The sequence below is a fragment of the Misgurnus anguillicaudatus genome, chromosome 19, assembly GCF_027580225.2.
Source record: "Misgurnus anguillicaudatus chromosome 19, ASM2758022v2, whole genome shotgun sequence".
In the NCBI taxonomy this organism is placed as follows: domain Eukaryota; kingdom Metazoa; phylum Chordata; class Actinopteri; order Cypriniformes; family Cobitidae; genus Misgurnus; species Misgurnus anguillicaudatus.
In genome coordinates this window covers 51,239,296-51,258,918 of record NC_073355.2, presented here as the reverse complement: position 1 = coordinate 51,258,918, position 19,623 = coordinate 51,239,296, and the positions used below count along the sequence as shown (strand labels likewise).

Here is a 19,623-nt window from a genome sequence, read left to right as displayed (position 1 = left end):
AATCAATACACCAAAAAAAAACCCATGGTTACTACACTTTTACCACACTTAAACCATGGTTAATTTTTGTAAGGGTAGGGCGTGTTTGTGAAGGTGATTTAAAATGTCAACATTGGATTTCAAACATTGTGCACCCGCCTTGGCTTAACACCTAACAAGGAAGGAGGGTAAAACATTGTGAAAAAATTTATTCCAAGTCATTTTTTTTTGGATCATCTGGACTTATGTAAAAGACATTCATTGGAATTTTTAAAATAAAATACATCATAGGATACGTTGCTCTATTAAGGTAAAAAAGACAAATTTCAATATTTAATTTTTTATTTGAAGCTGACATTAGGAAAAGTACCTAAATTTCTTGGTTTTATTACACTGCTGTCCTGTCACAAAAACTTCACCTTCATCACTTTTCTCAGAATCCGAAGAATTAATTGGTAGCCAGGCCTATCTGCTCTATAATTCACATCCACTCTTATTACTTCTACCAAAAAATTAGCTAGTTGTGAATATACCTGCAGGATGAAAATATCCAGTAAAAAATGCTAAGATGCAGTCACCTAGATTAACTAATATCAGTTTAACTTGCAAATTCGATCATTTGTTTAATTTTTCAACTCAAAATACAAAAATAATCAATATTGTGGTTAATGCCTTTTTATACCCTATCAGGCAACGCATCTAAGGGATAGGCTATTTCAAAATGGGCTAAATAACAATATGAACAACATATAACCAAATTTTCTTCTTCAGCACCTTAAGACAATGTTCACAATTAATATTAGCAGTATTATTATATTTACAGAAGAAAACTAAGATTAATATATTTACTTACCACAACATCTGACTTTCCTGCACCAACGGTGGCCATGTTAGATTTAGGTCAGGCTGACCAACTGATCAAAAAACTTGAAGTAAATCATGTTAGCCACATACTCGAGACTACTCGAGAAGCTATGATAAGTGATATAAGGATTTGATAAAAACATATTTTTATGCCCCAAATAAGACAATGAAGAAAGTGTATCTCGTGATATACTTTGCCTGTTTAAGTGTTAATTAAGTTCAATTATTTGTTTTTCTTAAAAACATATTTTTTTTAAAAAAGATTTGCTATTATTTTGGTAAATGTGTAAAATATTTGGACAGCTCTTGTTGTTTTTAAACTATTTTGATCAGCAGGTGTCGCCAGCGTGTGTGCTGTGTGGTGTTTCGAAAGCTTCGAAAAACTGAATCATTTTTTTGATTCGAAGCTTCTAAAAGCTTCGTTTCTTCCATCACTAATAAATCTCCCGCGATCAGCGTGCACGGAAGCGGTCCCGCCCTTTTTTACTGGGGTACTCGAAGTTGGGCGGGTTCAAGAGGGCTCTGCGACTTTTGATTGGTGCTAGTCCTGCTCTGCGCGCATTGCGCATGCTCGGTGACCTAGCCGCCTCATCCTGTATTTGCTGCTATGAAAATGTCCGCCGTAGATGCTGCTGAGATTTCACAGAGTGAAACAAAAACTACTTTTACACTCAAATAAACTTAAGTGATTCCACTCGAATGCTTGGAGTAAATATCCAACCCGATTTACGACGGACTTTATTTTCGTGCTGGCATTTACCTCTTTGCTAAAAACTGCACTCGTGCACTTTAGCTTAAGCTAACAGTCAGCAGCTCGCGCGTGGACGCGCGTGTGTTCTCGAGCGGAACCGAAGAGTCCAATGGCCGACCCGAGAAAAGTCCCGTTCGTCACTCTCGCCTCGTTCAGCACGACATCAGCGCCCGAGTCCAAGAAACGCCGACGAGAGGATGAGGAGAATGAGCCGAACCACGCCGGTACCTGTACTACTGGTGTTGGGCCGTTCGGTACCGGGAAAACAACAACGGATCCCGGTGAAACCAAACCCACAACGCGTCTGAACCTGGATCTATCCGAATCTAACGAACATAAATCGGCAGAATTCAACTTCACCGAGCTCATCCAAGCCAGCTTGCAGGTGCGGTCACGCCACGCTTAACAGTTCATAAGCTGAGGTGCTAACTAAAAGGCTTTAGGTTCGAGTCCTGGTTTCAGTGGTTTTGCTTAACCTGCAAGAATACTCTAAAAGAAACTTTAAAAACAGTAGTAACCAAGTGTCAAGTTTTTATGCGTCACTTGTCCATTTATATGTGACGTGACAGATCTAAACAAAACAAATATGACACAATAGATTAAACGTCAATGCTCGTATGTGTACGGCAGCTGTGCGATGTATTAAAAGTCCCAGAAACATTATTCAGGCATAAAGACTCGTGTACAAAGTAAATCAATGATCTGTAATATATTTAAAATGTGGTTTAAGACCCCACTTGCAGCTAAGACCAGCATAAGCTGTTGAGCTGGTTTCCCAGCTTGGTTTTAGCTGGTATTGCTGGTGTAGCAAGCTGGTCTAGCTGTGTTTTGGTCACTTTTTAAGCTGGACTTAGCTATTCGGGCCTGATTGATTCAAATCTTCCAGATCGATTAGATTTCGATTCACAAGCCATCAAATCGATTCAATTTCGATTCTCGATTCAATTTTCGATTCCGGTTCTCGGGCCGGTTTTATAATCGATTCAAGCATCAACGTCAATGAAGCACCTGAAACTGCCATTTTAAGAACTAAATGAATTAATGAAAGGCTCACCTCTCGCTTCTTGGTAACATCGCGCAAGGCTAAAAAGAGTGTGATATCTAGTGAAGAAGACTAGTAATTAGATGAAAGTTAATCTTACGTTCAATGTTTGCAGAAATAAATATGAAAGAAAAAAATCCATTCTGTTTTGAGAATCGATTTTGAATCGACCACATTTAAAAAAAACGATTAATCGAAAAATAATTTTTTTTGCCCAGCCCTAATAAAGAGGAAGATATTAGTACTTTTTCACATTTTCTAGGTTGATAGAAGCACTGGGAACCCAATTATAGCACTAAAACATGGAAAAAGTTAGATTTACATACTATGACGCCTTTAAGGCTGCATAACAGTTAATCACAACCAGTCGTTTACAAAATAAAAGTTTTTGTTTACATCGTAAACTATATATAAATTATATATAAATATAGAAATGTATACACACAAGTATTTTTTAAATATATATATACATGCATGTGTGTGTAAGAAATATTTATGTGTGTATACATTTCTATAATTTATAGAAGTACTTGATATATACATCTTTCCTTAAAATTTTAGTTGCTTTTGTGTTTATTTAAATATATAGATAATAATTATACAGAATACACACACACATACATGATGTAAACAAAAACTTCTATTCGGCAAACGATTAGTTTCAATTAATTGTTGTGCAGCCCTTTTTCATTTGCATAGCCATATAACAGACATCAGTCAAATTTTAGGTATGTCACCCATCCCTAATTGACACTCTTATGCTACGTACACACAAAACACGGGGCATGGCGTTACTCGATCTAGATTACTCGCGGGATTTAATTTTGTTTAACTTTTTTTCGCTCAAGTTGAATATTTTCAACTTGGGTGAAGATGCGTTTGAGGCGGATAGTGCATGTTTTTGCGGCAAACGTGCCGTCCATATCGTTTCAATCGTATCGCCCCACGCGAAGTCGCGTCTGATCATGTCTTTGCATTGACTTTGTATGTAATCTACTCGCGCAAATCATTGAACTCGCACCTCGTATGAACCCACAGTTATGGGGCGCACACACCAAACGTGAATTCAACGATTTGGGTGAGTAGCTTACATACAAAGTCAATGCAAAGATGCGAATAGACACAAACTCGGCCCGCGTGTTTGCCGCGAAAATGCGCCATTAAACGCGTTTGAAATTATTTAACTTTAACAAAAAATTAGCATGACAAGAATTTGCATCAAGTTATCTAAAGCGAGTAGTGGAACGTGATGCTTTGCGTGTGGTGTGTACGCAGCATTAGCCCTCTTTTGCACTACATGAACTTCGGTTGACATAAGCAAACAAAAAACAACCCTTTTTTTTGCATCTGGTTTTGTCATTGAATCTGTGCGTGTTTGGTTTTGTCTGACGTGTTTCATTTAGGTGAGAAAAGTTCCTCAAGGACTCACGCCTGCTCTGGACCCAAATGACCCATTTGCAGATGAAGATAAAGAGAGACGAGAAGTCGAAGCGCTAGCTAGGAAGTTTGAGAGCAAATATGTAAGAGATTACACATTAATCTGAACACATGGATGGAGAATGTTCCTTAAATCTGGTCATCTCTAGGGCGTTTTATTGGTGAAGCTCATGTTGAGATGCGTTTGTTTGTTTGTTCTTAGGGAAACAACGAGAAAAAGAAGAAACGGAGAGACAGGATGCAGGATCTCATTGACATCGGTTATGGTTATGATGAAACCGATCCATTCATTGACAACTCAGAAGCTGTGAGTTTGAGGGAAAATTTAATTTATCATTTTTAAATATTCACTGTTGATTCTCCTTGTTGTTTGTATGTGGTCAGATGTAAGAGGTGTATATATCTCATTCATATCTTTTCAGTATGATGAGCTTGTTCCTGCATCTCTGACCACTAAACTGGGTGGATTTTACATCAATACCGGCACGCTACAGTTCAGAGCCGCGTCTGAATCAGAGGGAGAAGATGGAGGAAAAAACGTGCACCGTATCAAGGTGATATTCGTATGAGAGAGCCTGTACATGTGTAAATGAGTGATGATCTGAGGTCAGTCTCTTTTTTTTATAGGTCCAATATTATGCACAATATAACAATTTGTAATATAAGCTCAATCGACATCTCATAGTGAAATGTGCCAATTAAACATGTGCCAATTAAACGTGCACTACTGGTCTGGAGCAGAGTTTTAATGCAGGGCTTTGACAAGAAAGAGACAAAGAGCCGCAGCAGTAAAAGTATGAGGAAGATGGACTTACCTGTGAAGTAATATAAAAAATTGAGAATGCAAGCACCTTGATGTGTCGCGATATCGAATCTTTGACACAATATTTGTAACCGAATCGAACCATGAGACTAGCGACGATTCACACCCCTAATCTTTAACTACATTAGTGCTACAAAGGGTTAACAAACACAATTAGAAAATCTTTGGGGTAAAATTAACCAATCAGTCAGTGGCCGTGGGCGGGGCCTCATCACTGTGATGTCACATTAACTAGAGATACAAAACGGCATAAATAAAGAAGGAAAGGGTGGTTTTTTTATTTATTGTATTTTGCATTATATATGCCCATTAATGGCTGGTTTGATGTTTATATGATCGGTTTTCTGATATCTGAGCGTGAAATTGATGGAAGTTATGGTCCTGACACTGATTTACAGAAAGACGGAGAGGAACGAGTGATAAAACGAAGGAAAAAGAAGCAGGATGGAGGTCTGGAGGAGAAGAAACCCAGAAAGTTCAAAGTACCTAAGCCAGGGTGAGTTTAAGCTCGTGTCACATTGCTGACATACTTCTAGTTAATCTTTTCACAGTAGCGCATTGATATTTTTCTTCATGTATCAGCATCTGTATTTGTGCGCAACATAATAAAGAGTTTTTATTTCTTCTGATAGAGTGTCTGCTCTGAACCGACCGGAGAAGAAGAAGAGGAAGAAGCTGATGAAGGATTCTCTGTCTCTAGCCGCCATGCTCCGTCGCTTCACACGGGAGAAAGAGGAGATTAGGAAGAAGAGCTCGGTTGGTGCCGTAAAGGTTGCACGCGCTCAGACCAACACCACCATCAGCACGGGCGCCGATCTGTCCGTGACTGACCTGACCTCTGACCCTGCTGTGATGTCGCTGCTGGGCGGGGCCACAGAGAATGACATGATCCAGGAGTTAATGAGCGATCTGGACTTTGGGCTCCTGGATTCGCCTCAACCATCTAGTCCCGGACAGAGCGAGAACGGTGCACAGAAAACTGTAGCGGTGGCGAGAGTACAAAAGACGGGTCTGATGACCCCACCTCCTCTCCCTAATGGTCTTCCTCCTCCTCTCCTCAAACGTATTGAAGATCTGCGGGCGGTGAGTATATGTTAGACGGTCAATGTCTTAAATAACACGTTTTTTGGACGTCCTCATTCATGCCATGTCAAGTCTTGTAAAGTTAAGACCGACGGGTTACCAGTCCCGCTGATCATGCCTAAAATCGGCCAATTACGATTCCAGTGGCGGGTCGATAGGTGCATCTCTATTAAAGTTGTCTTAATATAACCATTGGTTGTGATGGACCAGAAAAATAAAATTCTGCTGAAGCTAAGTAAAATGTGAAGCAAGTCCTATAATGAGTGTTCACAGTAAAGTGATTTGTTCTGTCAGGCGTCTCGTCAGTTTGACGTTGAAGGCAGAAAGAAGTTCTTCACGCTAGACATGAACAACATACTGCTGGAGTGAGTGTTTGTTTCTCCCTCACTTTCATTTTCAGCGTCAATCATTCTCTGATACACAGCCAGTGTCTCTCACCCTCATATACTCTCTCTCTTTCTCTTTTCGTGTGTAGTATTGAGTTGCAAGTGCAGGAACAGCCTGCAACGGTGCGTTCGACGGTCTACTCTCATCTGGAAGCATTTGTTCCCTGTAATAAAGAAGCTCTGCTTAAACGTTTGAAGAAGTTGAGTCTAAATATTCAGGACGACAGACTGCGGACGCCGCTGCTCAACCTCAAACTGGCCGTGTGCACCGCCATGCCGGAGCAGATTGCACGCTACAACATGGACTGTATGGCCAAAGTTGCTAAGTAAGACCTAGAGCCTTTAATAGTTAAACTGAGGTTTAGTTTAAAATGTCAAGTGATATCTACAGGTCTCCTTACTTGCGTTTGTGTTGTCAATGTACAAAACATCATGTGTACCAGTGTCAGAATCAAGTACAAAACACTGGCGGAAAATCAGCTCTTATAAGAATCACATCGACAAACAGATACAAGTCTAGACCAGGTATAGGCAACTTCGGTCCTGGAGGGCCGGAGTCCTGCATCCCTGGTCTAGACCAATAGCACCCCAAAATATGCAAGAGAGAAATGCTGTGTGAGATGTGTTAAAATTGTGTTTGTGTGTCTACAGGCAACAATCTGAAGACGTTGAGAAAAACGGCTCGGAGGATGAGGATGAAGAGAAGCCAGGAAGAAGAGTGATGGGACCCAGGAAAAAATTTGTGTGGGACGACAAACTCAGGTAAAACTCAGACAAGTGATTTAAAACAAATACAGTGAAGTGTTGTTTGAAGCTTGATAGGAGTTAAATGTGTGTTTGTGTGTAGGACTCTGCTGTGTAACCTGGTGCGGGTAAAGTTGGGCTGTTATGAGCTGGAGGGGCAGAGTTCAATCTCACCTGAAGATTATCTGAAGGGCTTTATGGAGACGGAGGTCAAACCGCTCTGGCCTAAAGGATGGATGCAGGCCAGGTGTGTATCACTCGGAGACATTCAGAGATGCAGGCTCTGATTTCTCTATTTGGTTTTGTGTTGGCCTCGATTTAGCTGTTTTGATATCATAAAAACCATAAGAAATGAGTGCCTAAATACACCACTAGCTATTATATTAAAGGTCCATCGCTCAATCTGAGATATGCAACCTTGAATGAGCATTTACTAGTGTTGTCCCCTAAGATTACCACAGGGTTTCCCGCAGCACTTTGCAGTTCGGGCGGCCCGCCTAAGCTGGGAAACCCTACCGCATTAACTAAGTTGTCCAAATAAAAAAGTAAGTTAGCTGGTGATTTTGTTGTTTGAGCAACCTGCTAGCTAGGTTTCACATGCCTGTTGATTAGATATAATTGTTGAGCGCTCTTGCTCACTTTATTTATGTGCATTATTTACATGCTACAGTAGTTAAACTCCTATAAGATAATGTAATTAATAGTGGGGAATAATCAGTTTTTACCATTTTTGCGCCATTTATCATCATTCACCAGACGTTCTACAACATCTGCTTTAGTTTGTGTTTATTAACTCTTTAGTTTCACTTCATCACGCAGCTATTCCCGTTAGAGGTATCTGTTAAAAACATTCAGTTCATTAATAACCTAGTCTGTGTTCATTTTCTGTCATAGTTTCTTCAAAATTAAGTTTTATTTGAGTGTTTTTAATAAAAATATTTTCATCATGACGCTAGCCCCTTTGATTGCTACACCCACCGGCCCAACCCTACCACCTTAACTAACACATTTTCTGCAGGAAACCCTGTTACGGCGCATTCACAAGGGGCGTCAGCGTTAATGCTTCCCATTCACTTTTAATGGGTGACGTCATGCGTTGCCGAACTGAATTGTGGATCCGTCAGCGTTGCGTCAGTGCCGTTGCTCGCAGCAGAAGTTGAACATTTCTCAACTTTTCAAGCGGCAACGCGTGCGTCAGCCAATCAGATCGCCTTATGCAAATTACCTAGACAGAGCCAGCCAATTACGTTTATGGAAGAACGGAGCATGTGTAGCGGCCACTGTGATTGGCTGTTGGCCACGCTTCAGACAATCCTTCCGTTAAGCGTTAACGCTGATGCCCCGTGTGAATGCGCCGTTACCATATTACCCAACTGCAGAAAATTAGGTAAAAGTTATTTGGGGAGAAATTCAATCAATCTATTTTATTTATGTAACGCATTTCATACAGAAAGGTAATTCAGATCTTTTCATAAAAATGTTGACCTCCGATATCTGAATATAATATCATCTTACTGACACTCTCTCTCTTTCTCTTTTAAGGATGTTGATTAAAGAGAGTCGTATGGCTCACGAATATCTCACGGGCAACATGTGAGTTTCTCCTTTTTGCTTCTTACGAGTGATCACAATGAATTTTCATCATCGTTTTCACAAGCATGATGTTTATTCAGTGTGAGCTCATTAAGTTTTTCTTTTATCTGAATCCTCAGTGTGAAGAAACGGATATTACCTCCTGCAAAAGTGAAACCCAAACCTCAGGACACCAGTGGTGTGCTCCAGCGATCAGCCATCTCTGTGGAAGCCACGCCTCCTTCTTCGGTATCTGCCCCTGTGGTCCAGCGACCCCTGTCCCCTCCTGAGCCCATCTGTCTGTCTGATTCTCTGGACGAGGATTTGACCCCTCCATCGCTGGACTCCATCTCCCACGCTCTGGCATTGCTTAGCAATGCCGCTAAAGGTCTGGTTCAGTCCGACAGCCCGCCGTCTTCTGGCGGACCCAAACCGAACCCTTCGGCGTCACAGCACGCGACTCCACATCTGCCCAAGAAGAGCTCCACCTCCCCGCCCCATCCGAACATCATCGCTTCTCCGTCCGTCCGTGCTGATGCCGTTAAAGGCGTGAGCGTTTTATCACAGACACAAAGACATTCAGTCATTCCTGCTCAGCGACCACCCGTGACCACGAGCAGTAAGGTTGGTGTGCCAGGTGCACCTACTCCTCCAAAACCACGGCCACCTCCGACAGCATCGCCTCTTCATGCCCCTCAAAAAATTATGGGTGGAAAAACGGTGGTTAGCATGCCCACAGTTCTCATCAAAACCAGCAATAATTCCAGCGTCAGTCGTGTAAGCTGTGCAGATACTGTTAGCCCGTCGCCACGGACGCTTCCAACCACTTCATCGCCTTCGCACATAAACGTTAAAACCGTGCAGCCGTTTCACCTGACCTCGACGTCGCAAGCCAAAAACCTGCCGTCACCTTCTCAGCCCAAACCCACACAGCACCAACCTGGGTTCATCACACCCATGCAGGCCACCATCACAAAATCACCCCACAACTCCAACTCCAACATCATAAAACTCACACCTACCCCATCTCCTACCACCAGACCACTCACGTTACCCAGCATGCACCAGCACACGTCTAAGAGCCCAGGTTTTCGGGCGGGGTTTCCTGGCGTTGCTTATAGCTCCCCTGTGGGGCAGAAGAACATATCTCAGGGCAACAACATCTCCAGCCTCACCACAACAACCTCATCTGTTACTAAGCAATCGGTGACCAGTGCGTCGCCAGTGGCAGGGACAGCCAATCACAGTCAGCGGCACAGACAAGTGGGTGGTGCTAATCAGGGGGTGAAGACAATCACATCGGTTTCCACCGCGGCAGCTTCGCAGCTCTCACAGGTTTGCATTAGTTCACATTTAAATGTTGTCCACTCTAACCGTGTATTCATTCTAGACTCAAATGAAGCTAATAAATCGTGCTATTCTTGCGTAATTGGACGCTTGAACATTTTAAGTTAACTCGCTTCATTTGTGTGTAAAATTTTCACAAGAGTAATACATATTGATCGTACAGCTCCGGGTGTCCACATACAGTGATGATGATTTTGTCCTCCATTGTTGTTTCATATTTCTGCCTCCACTCACTACATCGTAATCACTGCGCGATTAGAGCAAGCTCCTGATTGGTTAACGCACCGAGAATATCGGGCAAAATTCCGATTTGTTTTTACTTGTGTGAATCATGCACGATTCGCGTTAAGTGCCAAATCTCTCAGTTCGCCTCGCCTCATTTGCGCAAATCGCGATGCCGAATGTCTATCGCAGTTTTGAATTTGCTTAACATGTAAATAACTTGCGCTTAATGCTTTATTTGTGACTGGTATAAACCATAAGGCCAGTTCACATCAACAGTGATGACAAATGTTGCTAACGATTTTGGTAAACAAAATGATTCAGTGAAGTTTTTTTTAATGCAATACACAATGCAATGCTGCTTGACCCTGACAAATACCTCAAAGCTATGAAGTGCCATATTTCTTGCTGTAATTAATTTTTTATTATTTTAATTATGCATGCTTGTTGTATTGAGTGTTTTGCAGGGTTCACACGGGTCCTTGAAATCTTTGAAAGTTTGTGAATCTGGGGGAAAAAATTCAAGGCCATTGGAAGTTTTTGAAAATATACATACATAGATACAGGTCATTGAAAGTGCTTGAATCTATTTTATGCAATTAGTTTTCTGGAAAAATCCCTGTGTAGTGTAGGATAATATCATAAAAATTCTAGACTTTTTTAGCACACATGCTAAACTGTTAGCTTTATATCTTCTGTATTCGAATGTTGATTCATACCAAAATGTTTTTTTGCATAGTTGTGTTTGACGCATCAAAACGCCTCGAGTTGTGTATGTAACTGTTGTTCCCTGAAAAGGGAACGAGACGCTGCGTCTCCCTTGCCGTGCTTCCTGCGTCCCTGTGACGCCGTCTTTGGCAGTGTTTCAGATGGTAGTGTGCTTCCTGGCTCCCGCGTCGCCCTGTCTTTTGTCGTTGGGCCTCACCATTGGTTGAATTTGATATTCACATTCAGACACACTTACCCCTGGAGGCGTCCCAAAGTGTCACCGCAGTGACGCAGCGCGAGTTCCCTCAAATGGGAACTGTAACAATGTATCTTTAAAGGTATGATGATGTAACCTTGCTCTCACTTGAAATGTTTCCCCACTTTTAGTCCTTGAATTTGAGGGTATTGCACCTGGAAAGTCCTTGAAAGGTCCTTGAACTTTAGAAGAAAGATAACTAAAGTGTGGGAACCCTGGTTTTGATGATGAATGTCTTTTGTCAATCTGCAGGTGTCATCCTCCAGTGCTCTGTTGGGTTCAGCCACTCAGTCTTTGCCTTTGGGTTTTGGGATGTTAGGAGGTTTGGTTCCAGTCTCTCTCCCATTCCAGTTTCCAAGCCTGCTGAATCTTCCTTCATCTGTGATGTCGACTGCAGCCACCAGCGGCTCAACAAACCCCAGCAGCTCAGGTTTTACCCTGCCTCAGAGTGAGTCGCATATTAAAATATATGGGTTGATTGTCGAAATGAAACTTCCATTTCGCATGTAAATAAGTTATATGATTTAATTCAAGCAATTGCATTCTTTAATTTCAGTTGGCTCATGTAATTCAGTTTGTGCAGTTCACTCTTTAGACCTGTTTGCCCAAAGAATGATAATTATGAAAATAGATATAACTATAGAAAGGTATACATGGATACACCATTCAACCGCTTCATAGATGTAGACGTGTCCGGCATTTTAGAAGGTTCCAGTTACAAACGTTACTCGCTGTTTTCCAGAAAACCACAACATTGCACAGTCTTTGATTCATAAACCATGCAGAGATTTATATTCTAAAAAAGTACTAACCTTTTTATAGGTGAGATTTTGTGAACTTAGTACGGTTTAAAAAACTGTAATATTAACTCTTAATGTCTTGGTGTATCATGTTACTTTTAACAATTATAATCTTTGGGTCCGCAACATTGCAGTGTTTCCGCTATATACATTCAACCGTGGCGGGCCGCCACGCCTAAAACATCCCCGCCACGTCTGCGGTTGAGGATAGAAGGGATACAGCAAACGAAATCTCGCCGGATGAGCACTGTTTTATCCTAATCCTTCACCCAAACCCAACTCTAAACACAAAATTTCACAGGATTGTAGAATGTATTTGTCTCTCATTTAGCCCGAGCCGCTGTTTTCATCCTAAAAATCCTACCTCCAAATCGAATCCTAAACTTTTCGGCATTTTCTGTATCCCTTCTAGACAAAACCCACGGCGGCAGCTCGCAAAATAAATAAAGTTACCGAAATGTCCCCTGCCAGACTGGCTGTTTTAAAGAAATAAATTCCTTTCTGGATTCGCGTTGTTCACTCATTTATAATAAATAAATCTCCTTAAATATCATCATTTCCCCCATGGGTTTAGTTTCATGCACAAAAAGATTTAAATCAACAGATGATGATTAGGCTACGTCTCTATTTTGAGAAATAATAATAAAATAAATAAGCCTACACGAAATATGTTATAATTATCAGATTGACAAAACGAATAAAAAAGTATTTGAGTTGCTGTTCTTTTTTTTGTGACGCGCTGTTAAACCAAAGCAGCAGAAAGCACGTCGTGTTTTTAATGATTTTAAATAAGCACAAGGTTTTCTCCTTATTGTGAGTTTACACAAATAAAAAAAAATGTTTAGTGCCGAATGTTATTTTACTTTTATCTGTATGGCAATAAATTAAGGGTAATTTAAGTTGCAAGGTCATCACGCGTATGCTTTTCACATGCGCATATACACGGACGCAGCGCTGGGCTGCGAGAAAATACATGATTAAACTTTCGATTTAACATATTACAAGTTTTTTTGGACATTCATTTGTAATCACTGTACTCATATTATCAACTTATCAGGCCATTAGTTATTCAGAATATAGACTATAAACGCAGCGCGCTGCTGACCGCTCAGCTGTCAGTCAATCTTCTGTGCTTTAGATCGACCCTCACAAAGTTTCACATTAAATGATAAGATGTTTGTCCAAAAACAAAAGGCTAAACACTGAATACTACTTATATGGGACTGCAAGACATTAATAGTCAAATCTGTTTGGAAGGAAACTTACATTATCCCAGTGGAAGAGACGGACGTTGGTAATAAAAACTTGAGGCAGACGGTGAGACGGTTTCATCTCTTTTCAGACAGCAGGATCGGGGTACCCGCGGGTGAACCGCATAATATTTGATGTTACGGGTGTAATAATATTAAAGTGTCATTTGCGTTGTAGATGCAGATCGGGACTCAATAAAGAGTAGGCTAAACTGCAGGTCTAACATCCAAGACCAAAATTCGACTCGATTCCGTTAGGTAGCAGTTTTTAAATGGCTTATTTGTGTTTAAGCTCTGTCTGAAGAACGTTAAAGGTTTATATTTAGCTGCGCAATTGGCGGTGTGACCGGGTCGGGCTCTTTATGTCAAACAGACCGAGTGTGGAATGCTGGAATAAATTGCTGCTGATGTCGGATAGCTGGTCAGGTGTTCTGTCAAATCACAGCGGTGCGGATTATCAAACAGGACTGTGCGTGACTTTGCAACAGCTCTGTAACGCTAAACATGAGCACGAACTTGCACACTACATTAAAACTACAATGAAAGATCCGTATGAAGCTATAAAATATAAAACTTACGTATTTTTTAAGAAAATACAGTTTAGATTAAACATAGAAAAGCAATATGCTATAAATATAAGGAAAAGTAAATGACAGCATGAAAATGATAAAAAAAAAACATGTTAGTTTACTGTAGCCTATATTCTACATTAAAAAAAATATGTACATTTATAATCATCATGGGTGCCCCCTGCCGCCACAGCTGAAAAAAATCCTAGAGGAAACACTGCATTGGCTCAAACATGCGTATAAATACGATTGCCGACACAGTCAGCTCGCTCTCAAGTGTTTATGGACCGTTGTGGCAGGGTTGCCAGATTTGTGAAACAAAACTAACGCATTGCAAATTACATTTTGCCTAATGACCATAGCTCAAATGCTAACACATCACTTTTCAACACTGGTTAACGTGTACCGCCTTGGCCAGTAAAATGGGCCCTGCTATTATCCTAAATTGAGATGTTTTTTTTACTTTTGTTATCGGTATCATTGGTGTGAACAGGCGTTTAGTCTGCTTAAAATGCCCAAACCTTTATATCACTTCTAGTCATGTAACACATTCATGCCATGAGCATTGTCATGCGGCCTTCACATAAGACGCGGTCGGTGCTGCGTTCTAAAACCCATTAATTTTAATGGCTTGCGCCGCGCGAGGGCTGTTTTTTGCGTCGAGCAGAGCGTGAGCGCAGCGTGGCACAGCTTGTGCTCACGCCGCGGTCAAAATTCAAAATTGTTTAACTTTTGCGGTGCGCTCTGTGACAATTACTTGCGCGGCCAATAGAAACGGGCATCCAATCAAGCGCCAAAACAAAATGGACAAAAGCTTATACTCGGTATTCCCGGAGCTTTATAATACAAGTTTATGCTCCTACAGAGACATCGGAAGGAAAGTCGTGTCATGGAAACATGTAGCAATTCAAGTTGGCATGTCAGGTGTGTTTTAAGTAGGGCTGTGCAAAAAATCGCCTGCGATTCTCATGCACGTTTCATCAGTAAAGCCGGTTCGGTGATAAGTATTAAATCGCCATCAGCTGCTTTCAGATGGAGCGACATTTACTATACAGAGCCGTAGTTCACCAAGAAGCTAGGCAAAATTGCGTAGATTTTCTGAGTCAATTTTCCTAGATTTTTAACCCGCTTTTGAACTTCTCTGTAAACTACGGCTCTGTATAGTAAATGCCGCTCTATCTGAGGGCAGCTGATGGCGATTTACTTCTGATCACGGAACCGGCTTTACTGATGAAACGCGCATAAGAATCGCAGACGATTTTTTGCACAGCCCTAGTTTTAAGTCAGGTAGCTTATTGTAGCTAGGCAGCTTAAAGTTACGTGAAATAGAGACAGGCAAAGTAAGCCTCTGCATTCCTCATCCACTATTTAACCCAGATATAAACACCGTATTAATTTATTGAAAACCCTGCGTACTTTGGTCTGGCCAGCAGAGCGCAAATCGCTTGGCTGTGCTGAACCCAGCGGCGAGCGTACAGCACACACTGCGACCTATGTGAAAACCGCATTAGATTTAAGGGTTCATCTGAGGTTGGAGGAGCTGAGGGTTGGTGTTGTATGTAGATGTGTTTTGTGTGTTTATGTTGCGTGTTCCCAGCAAGAGCAAAACATTAAAAAAAAATTGTGCTGATTGCAGCACAACATTTTAATAAACATGTAGAAACTAACTAGAATAGGATTAAGTAATAAAGAAGAGGTGAGCTTTTTAAACTACACTAGTCAACATTTGAAGTGGATCAAAACTTTTCATAAAAATTGTCCTAAAACCAAAATGTGTACCCATTCTTGTCATAGGACAACTTTGATAAACTTTTGTGATCCACTTCAAACGTTGACTAGTATATTTTTACTACAAAACAACACCGAACAGATTTTTTAATAGTTGAATCTTTTAAATAGATTTTAATGTATATGTCTTTTTAGCTGGGATCTTCTGCTTGTTACTGCTGTGGTGTTTTTGCTCTTCATCAGATTCATTTTGTTGCTCATATTCTGTTTTTCATGCCTTTCATGTTTTTCTTTCTGTTGTCAACCCTTTAGTATTACCTTAATTAGTCAAATTGCGTAGTTTATTTAGATTTACTTTCAGTTTCAAAATCTGAGATCTGTATTTATGTGTTTTCACTGGCTATGTTTACATGCACAAAATTGTACACTCTACTGTCGTAACCTGTAACCGGATTAGAGTCAGTCGGATTGACACATGTACCCTAAACATTGCAAACAAAAATGTTTGTTTACATGTACATTCTATATAAACTGAAACAAATGTTTGCGCATGTGCACAACCAGGGTTGCTAAATTCGCGTATCAAAACCAGCCCAATGGACATTCAACACTAGCCCAAAAGCATCCCGATGACTATTCACAGCGGAAATGCCAATAACTAATGAACGAAATCCTTTCAAACCAAATATGAAGTCTGCAAAAAAGCAGAGGACTTTGCAAACCCACCCAGCAGCGCACAGCATTTCTTGTCAAATTGACCCTTTATCTCTGGATAAAAGTTGAGTTGGAGAAAGTTTTCAGATATAGGCAAAATTTTTCAAAAAACACTTTTCAAAAGGCACAATGCTATTTTATTGCTTTGTAATATTACGAAAGACATAAACGCTGCAGAATGTACAGCGCTTGACCCCATTACCTCAATAATGCGTGTTGCCATTGCCTTGCTATTGCGTGTTTCTGTGATGAGAATCATGTGATGCATAAATAAGAGGTAAATTTAAGACATGAACTTAAGCACAATTCTTCTGCGCCTGTGCACATGGTATATTTGCATCCGATTGAGAAAATACTACGAATCACATGTTTACATGCATACTTTTTTCCTGATGAGTTGGATCATAGATGGGACTACACCACCCCTTTAATACGATCGAAATGTGCATCTGATTGAGCCATCAATACGATCACAAACAGATTTTTTTGTTGCATGTAAACGTACCTATTGAGACAGAATCTTGATGATATAAGCTTTATATAAGACTCAAGATTCCATTTCAGGTTGTGGTTTTGCTCATTCCTCATCGTCACGCTCTCGTTCCACTCTTTTCATTTGTTAAAAATGTTCAATCATTCTCTCTCCATCCTGTCTCATGTGCATATGTGTCTGTCTCTCTGTCCTGTCTCTCCTCAGATTTGTTAAAGGGTCTCATGTCTGGGTCTCAGAGCGCTCTTCCTCCACACTTACAGCTGGCTTTCTCAGGTAAACGCTGACCGGTGTCATCTGCTGGCTGCATGCGTCTGTTTGCTGCTTTCTTCATCTTCTCGGAGGATCAATTGCTTCGCTTTTGTAATGATGCTTCTTTCTGTGTGCAGATGTCAATCAAACCCAGGGTGGAGATTTGAAGAAGAAGTCATTATGACATCATGGAGCTTCAGAATGAGATGAACTCTTGACTGTTGGCTGATTCAGGACTGACTCCGCCCACTTATGCATGATCTGCCAGCCATCCAATAAGGCAGAACTGTTTTTTAAACATCTGAATAATGTTGTTAAAAACCAATAATGTTATTAGATAAATGATGATTTTTCATTTGTACATATGTATTAATGTTTACACAGACAGACCTTAAACACTGTGGATAGGGAGGTGTGTGTGTGTGTGTGTGTGTGTGCGCATGTGTTTGCGTGTCTACTAGCTGCAGTATATGTAAATGTTAGTTTTATTTTTATTTTTTTAGGTTTTGATAGATTAAATAAGCAGCGAGTGATTGATTTCCTCCCTCTCTCAGGAGTTGGTCAGTGTCTCTGGTGCTGTTAATGAATTAAATGCCCCTTTAAAATAAAAACAAACTGTAAACCAAATAAAAGGGGAAGTGGGAACTGTAATATACTTGAATTTCAGGATTTGTTTACTTGAGCTTTAGAAAGCGAGTAAAATAAAAATTCAAAAGCCTTAAGTGCCAAATTGTCTTTATTTTGGTTAAGTGACGCAAAAACACGAAAGTCAAAAAGACTAAGGTGCTAAAAACACAACCCTATAGGAAATGATTCAAGATATTTTTACACTTTGTTACAGCAGCTCTTTCGAGTTGCATGTTGTTACCCTACTAAAATCCATTTTTAGTTATCTATCCCCTTCATCTGTTTTAGACAGTTTTATGCGGGTATCTGCGGGTACCCAACCCGTTGCAGGACTCTGCCTTATGGCACACTGCCGTCTGTCAAAATTTCACCTTTACCAAAAAAGAGGCATCTGTAAAGGCAGTCAGATCTTATCATTTGAATATGCTGAAAAAAATGACGAAACAAGATATTTAACACTTGATTTCAAAATGGCACTGTCATGGTCCAAGGATCAGAGTCTGCTCTCAAAGACTTCATCAAGGACTTTGAACATATAGAAACGCTGGCACTTTCTGATGAAGATGACAACAAGGAGATGAACACTGATATCTCCCCTGGAAAATCAGTCCAAACAATGACAGTGACCTAAGCAACTGTGATTCCATCTCCAATGTCAAGAATGAAAGACAATTTTTTACTTCTGGAGGTAGAAGTAGTGGAGCTAAAATAATGGATACTGTGCCACATGAAAGACAACAACATGGAGCAGCTGACAATTGACATAAAGAATCTGAAACATGAGGTTGAATATCTGCAGAGACACGGAGAAGAAATAACAAACGAACTTAAACTAAAGGTCAACTGATTAAAGTTTAGGTCAACTTTAGGAAGACAATTAACAGAAGTTAGAATAGAAATGCAGAAGGAGCTATCTGCCTTAGTCAACACTACGCACCAAAGATGAACTCATCAATGATCTAAAAGATAAACTTACTTCTGTTTCAGCACCTAAAGGGTCTTCGCTCTAACCCTTGATGAATCCAGAGATGCTCACAGAAAATCCTCAACCTGAACAGCTTTCAGTGGAGGAAGAGACTTACTGCTTGACTGATCCAGCCTCCCAGATCCACAGCTTCGCTGCAGAGGACCCGAGAGAAACATGGGCTCAAAATGGGAAATACATCAATGAGAAACGTGTATTCCCAAGTATGAGAGCCAAGTAAATATGTTAACCAAACACAGAACCACTTTTCTGATCCTGTCTGAGGGAAACCTAAAAGAAAACTTTCATTATCCAGACAGGGACAAATGATTTAAGGACCATGAAGGGAAATGTGGCTCCTGTGATCAGAGAGGTGGCAATCTGAGCCACACAATGTTTCCCAGAAGCAAAAATAACTCTTATACACTACTACCATGCACTGATGTGCCATTCCATGTGATCCATGGAAATAATGTGAAGCTTTCCAGAAGTTGTGCACTTATTCCTAATGTTCCTCTCGTCCATCACAAAGACATGCGGCCTTATCATATGTATGATCGTGTACATCTTAACAAGCTAGGAGTGAAAGTCTTTGCCAGAGGGCTGAAAAGCACAGCCCTTGGAAACACACCAAGAAACAACAGAAACTCCGGTTGACAAGAGAAGACCTCAGTCACCAAGAACCATCCGTCTTCCAACAGAGTCCAGATCGGCCACAGGACCTCCATCACAACACAAGAGCTACGCAGAGGCAGTTCAACAACCACAAAACCCTGCAGCTGCAGGGACGTGGAGTGTGGCAGGGATGCAGTCTGAGTCCGACTCTTTTTAACATCTACATAAATGATCTGGCATCAGCGCTGGAGCGCTCTACTGTCCCCGGCCTCACTCTCCAACACACAGAAATCAGATGTCTGCTGTACGCAGATGATCTGGTCTTGCTGTCACACACACCTGAGGGTCTCCAACAAAGCCTGTCCATGCTGGAACAGTATTGTCATAAATGGGCCCTGAA

The 19,623-nt window shown here is 40.9% G+C and overlaps 1 protein-coding gene across 2 annotated transcripts; it reads left to right on the top strand.

Moving 5' to 3' along the window:
* Nucleotides 1-1,373: 1,373 nt before the first annotated feature.
* ubn2b (ubinuclein 2b) lies at nt 1,374-17,739 on the top strand. 2 transcript variants are annotated; one of them, XM_055177802.2, is made up of 15 exons: nt 1,376-1,979; nt 4,040-4,156; nt 4,276-4,380; nt 4,496-4,627; nt 5,295-5,392; nt 5,529-5,979; nt 6,274-6,344; nt 6,455-6,691; nt 7,017-7,127; nt 7,213-7,356; nt 8,652-8,702; nt 8,822-10,016; nt 11,467-11,662; nt 16,973-17,041; nt 17,155-17,739. In XM_055177802.2, the coding sequence occupies exons 1-15, from the start codon at nt 1,704-1,706 to the stop codon at nt 17,199-17,201; spliced, it is 3,300 nt and encodes a 1,099-aa protein (XP_055033777.2). In that variant the 5' UTR covers nt 1,376-1,703; the 3' UTR covers nt 17,202-17,739. The 2 variants fall into 2 exon arrangements, with proteins under 2 accessions (XP_055033784.2, XP_055033777.2); XM_055177809.2 differs by lacking the exon at nt 16,973-17,041 and having other exon boundaries at nt 1,374-1,979.
* The last annotated feature ends 1,884 nt before the right edge of the window (nt 17,740-19,623 follow it).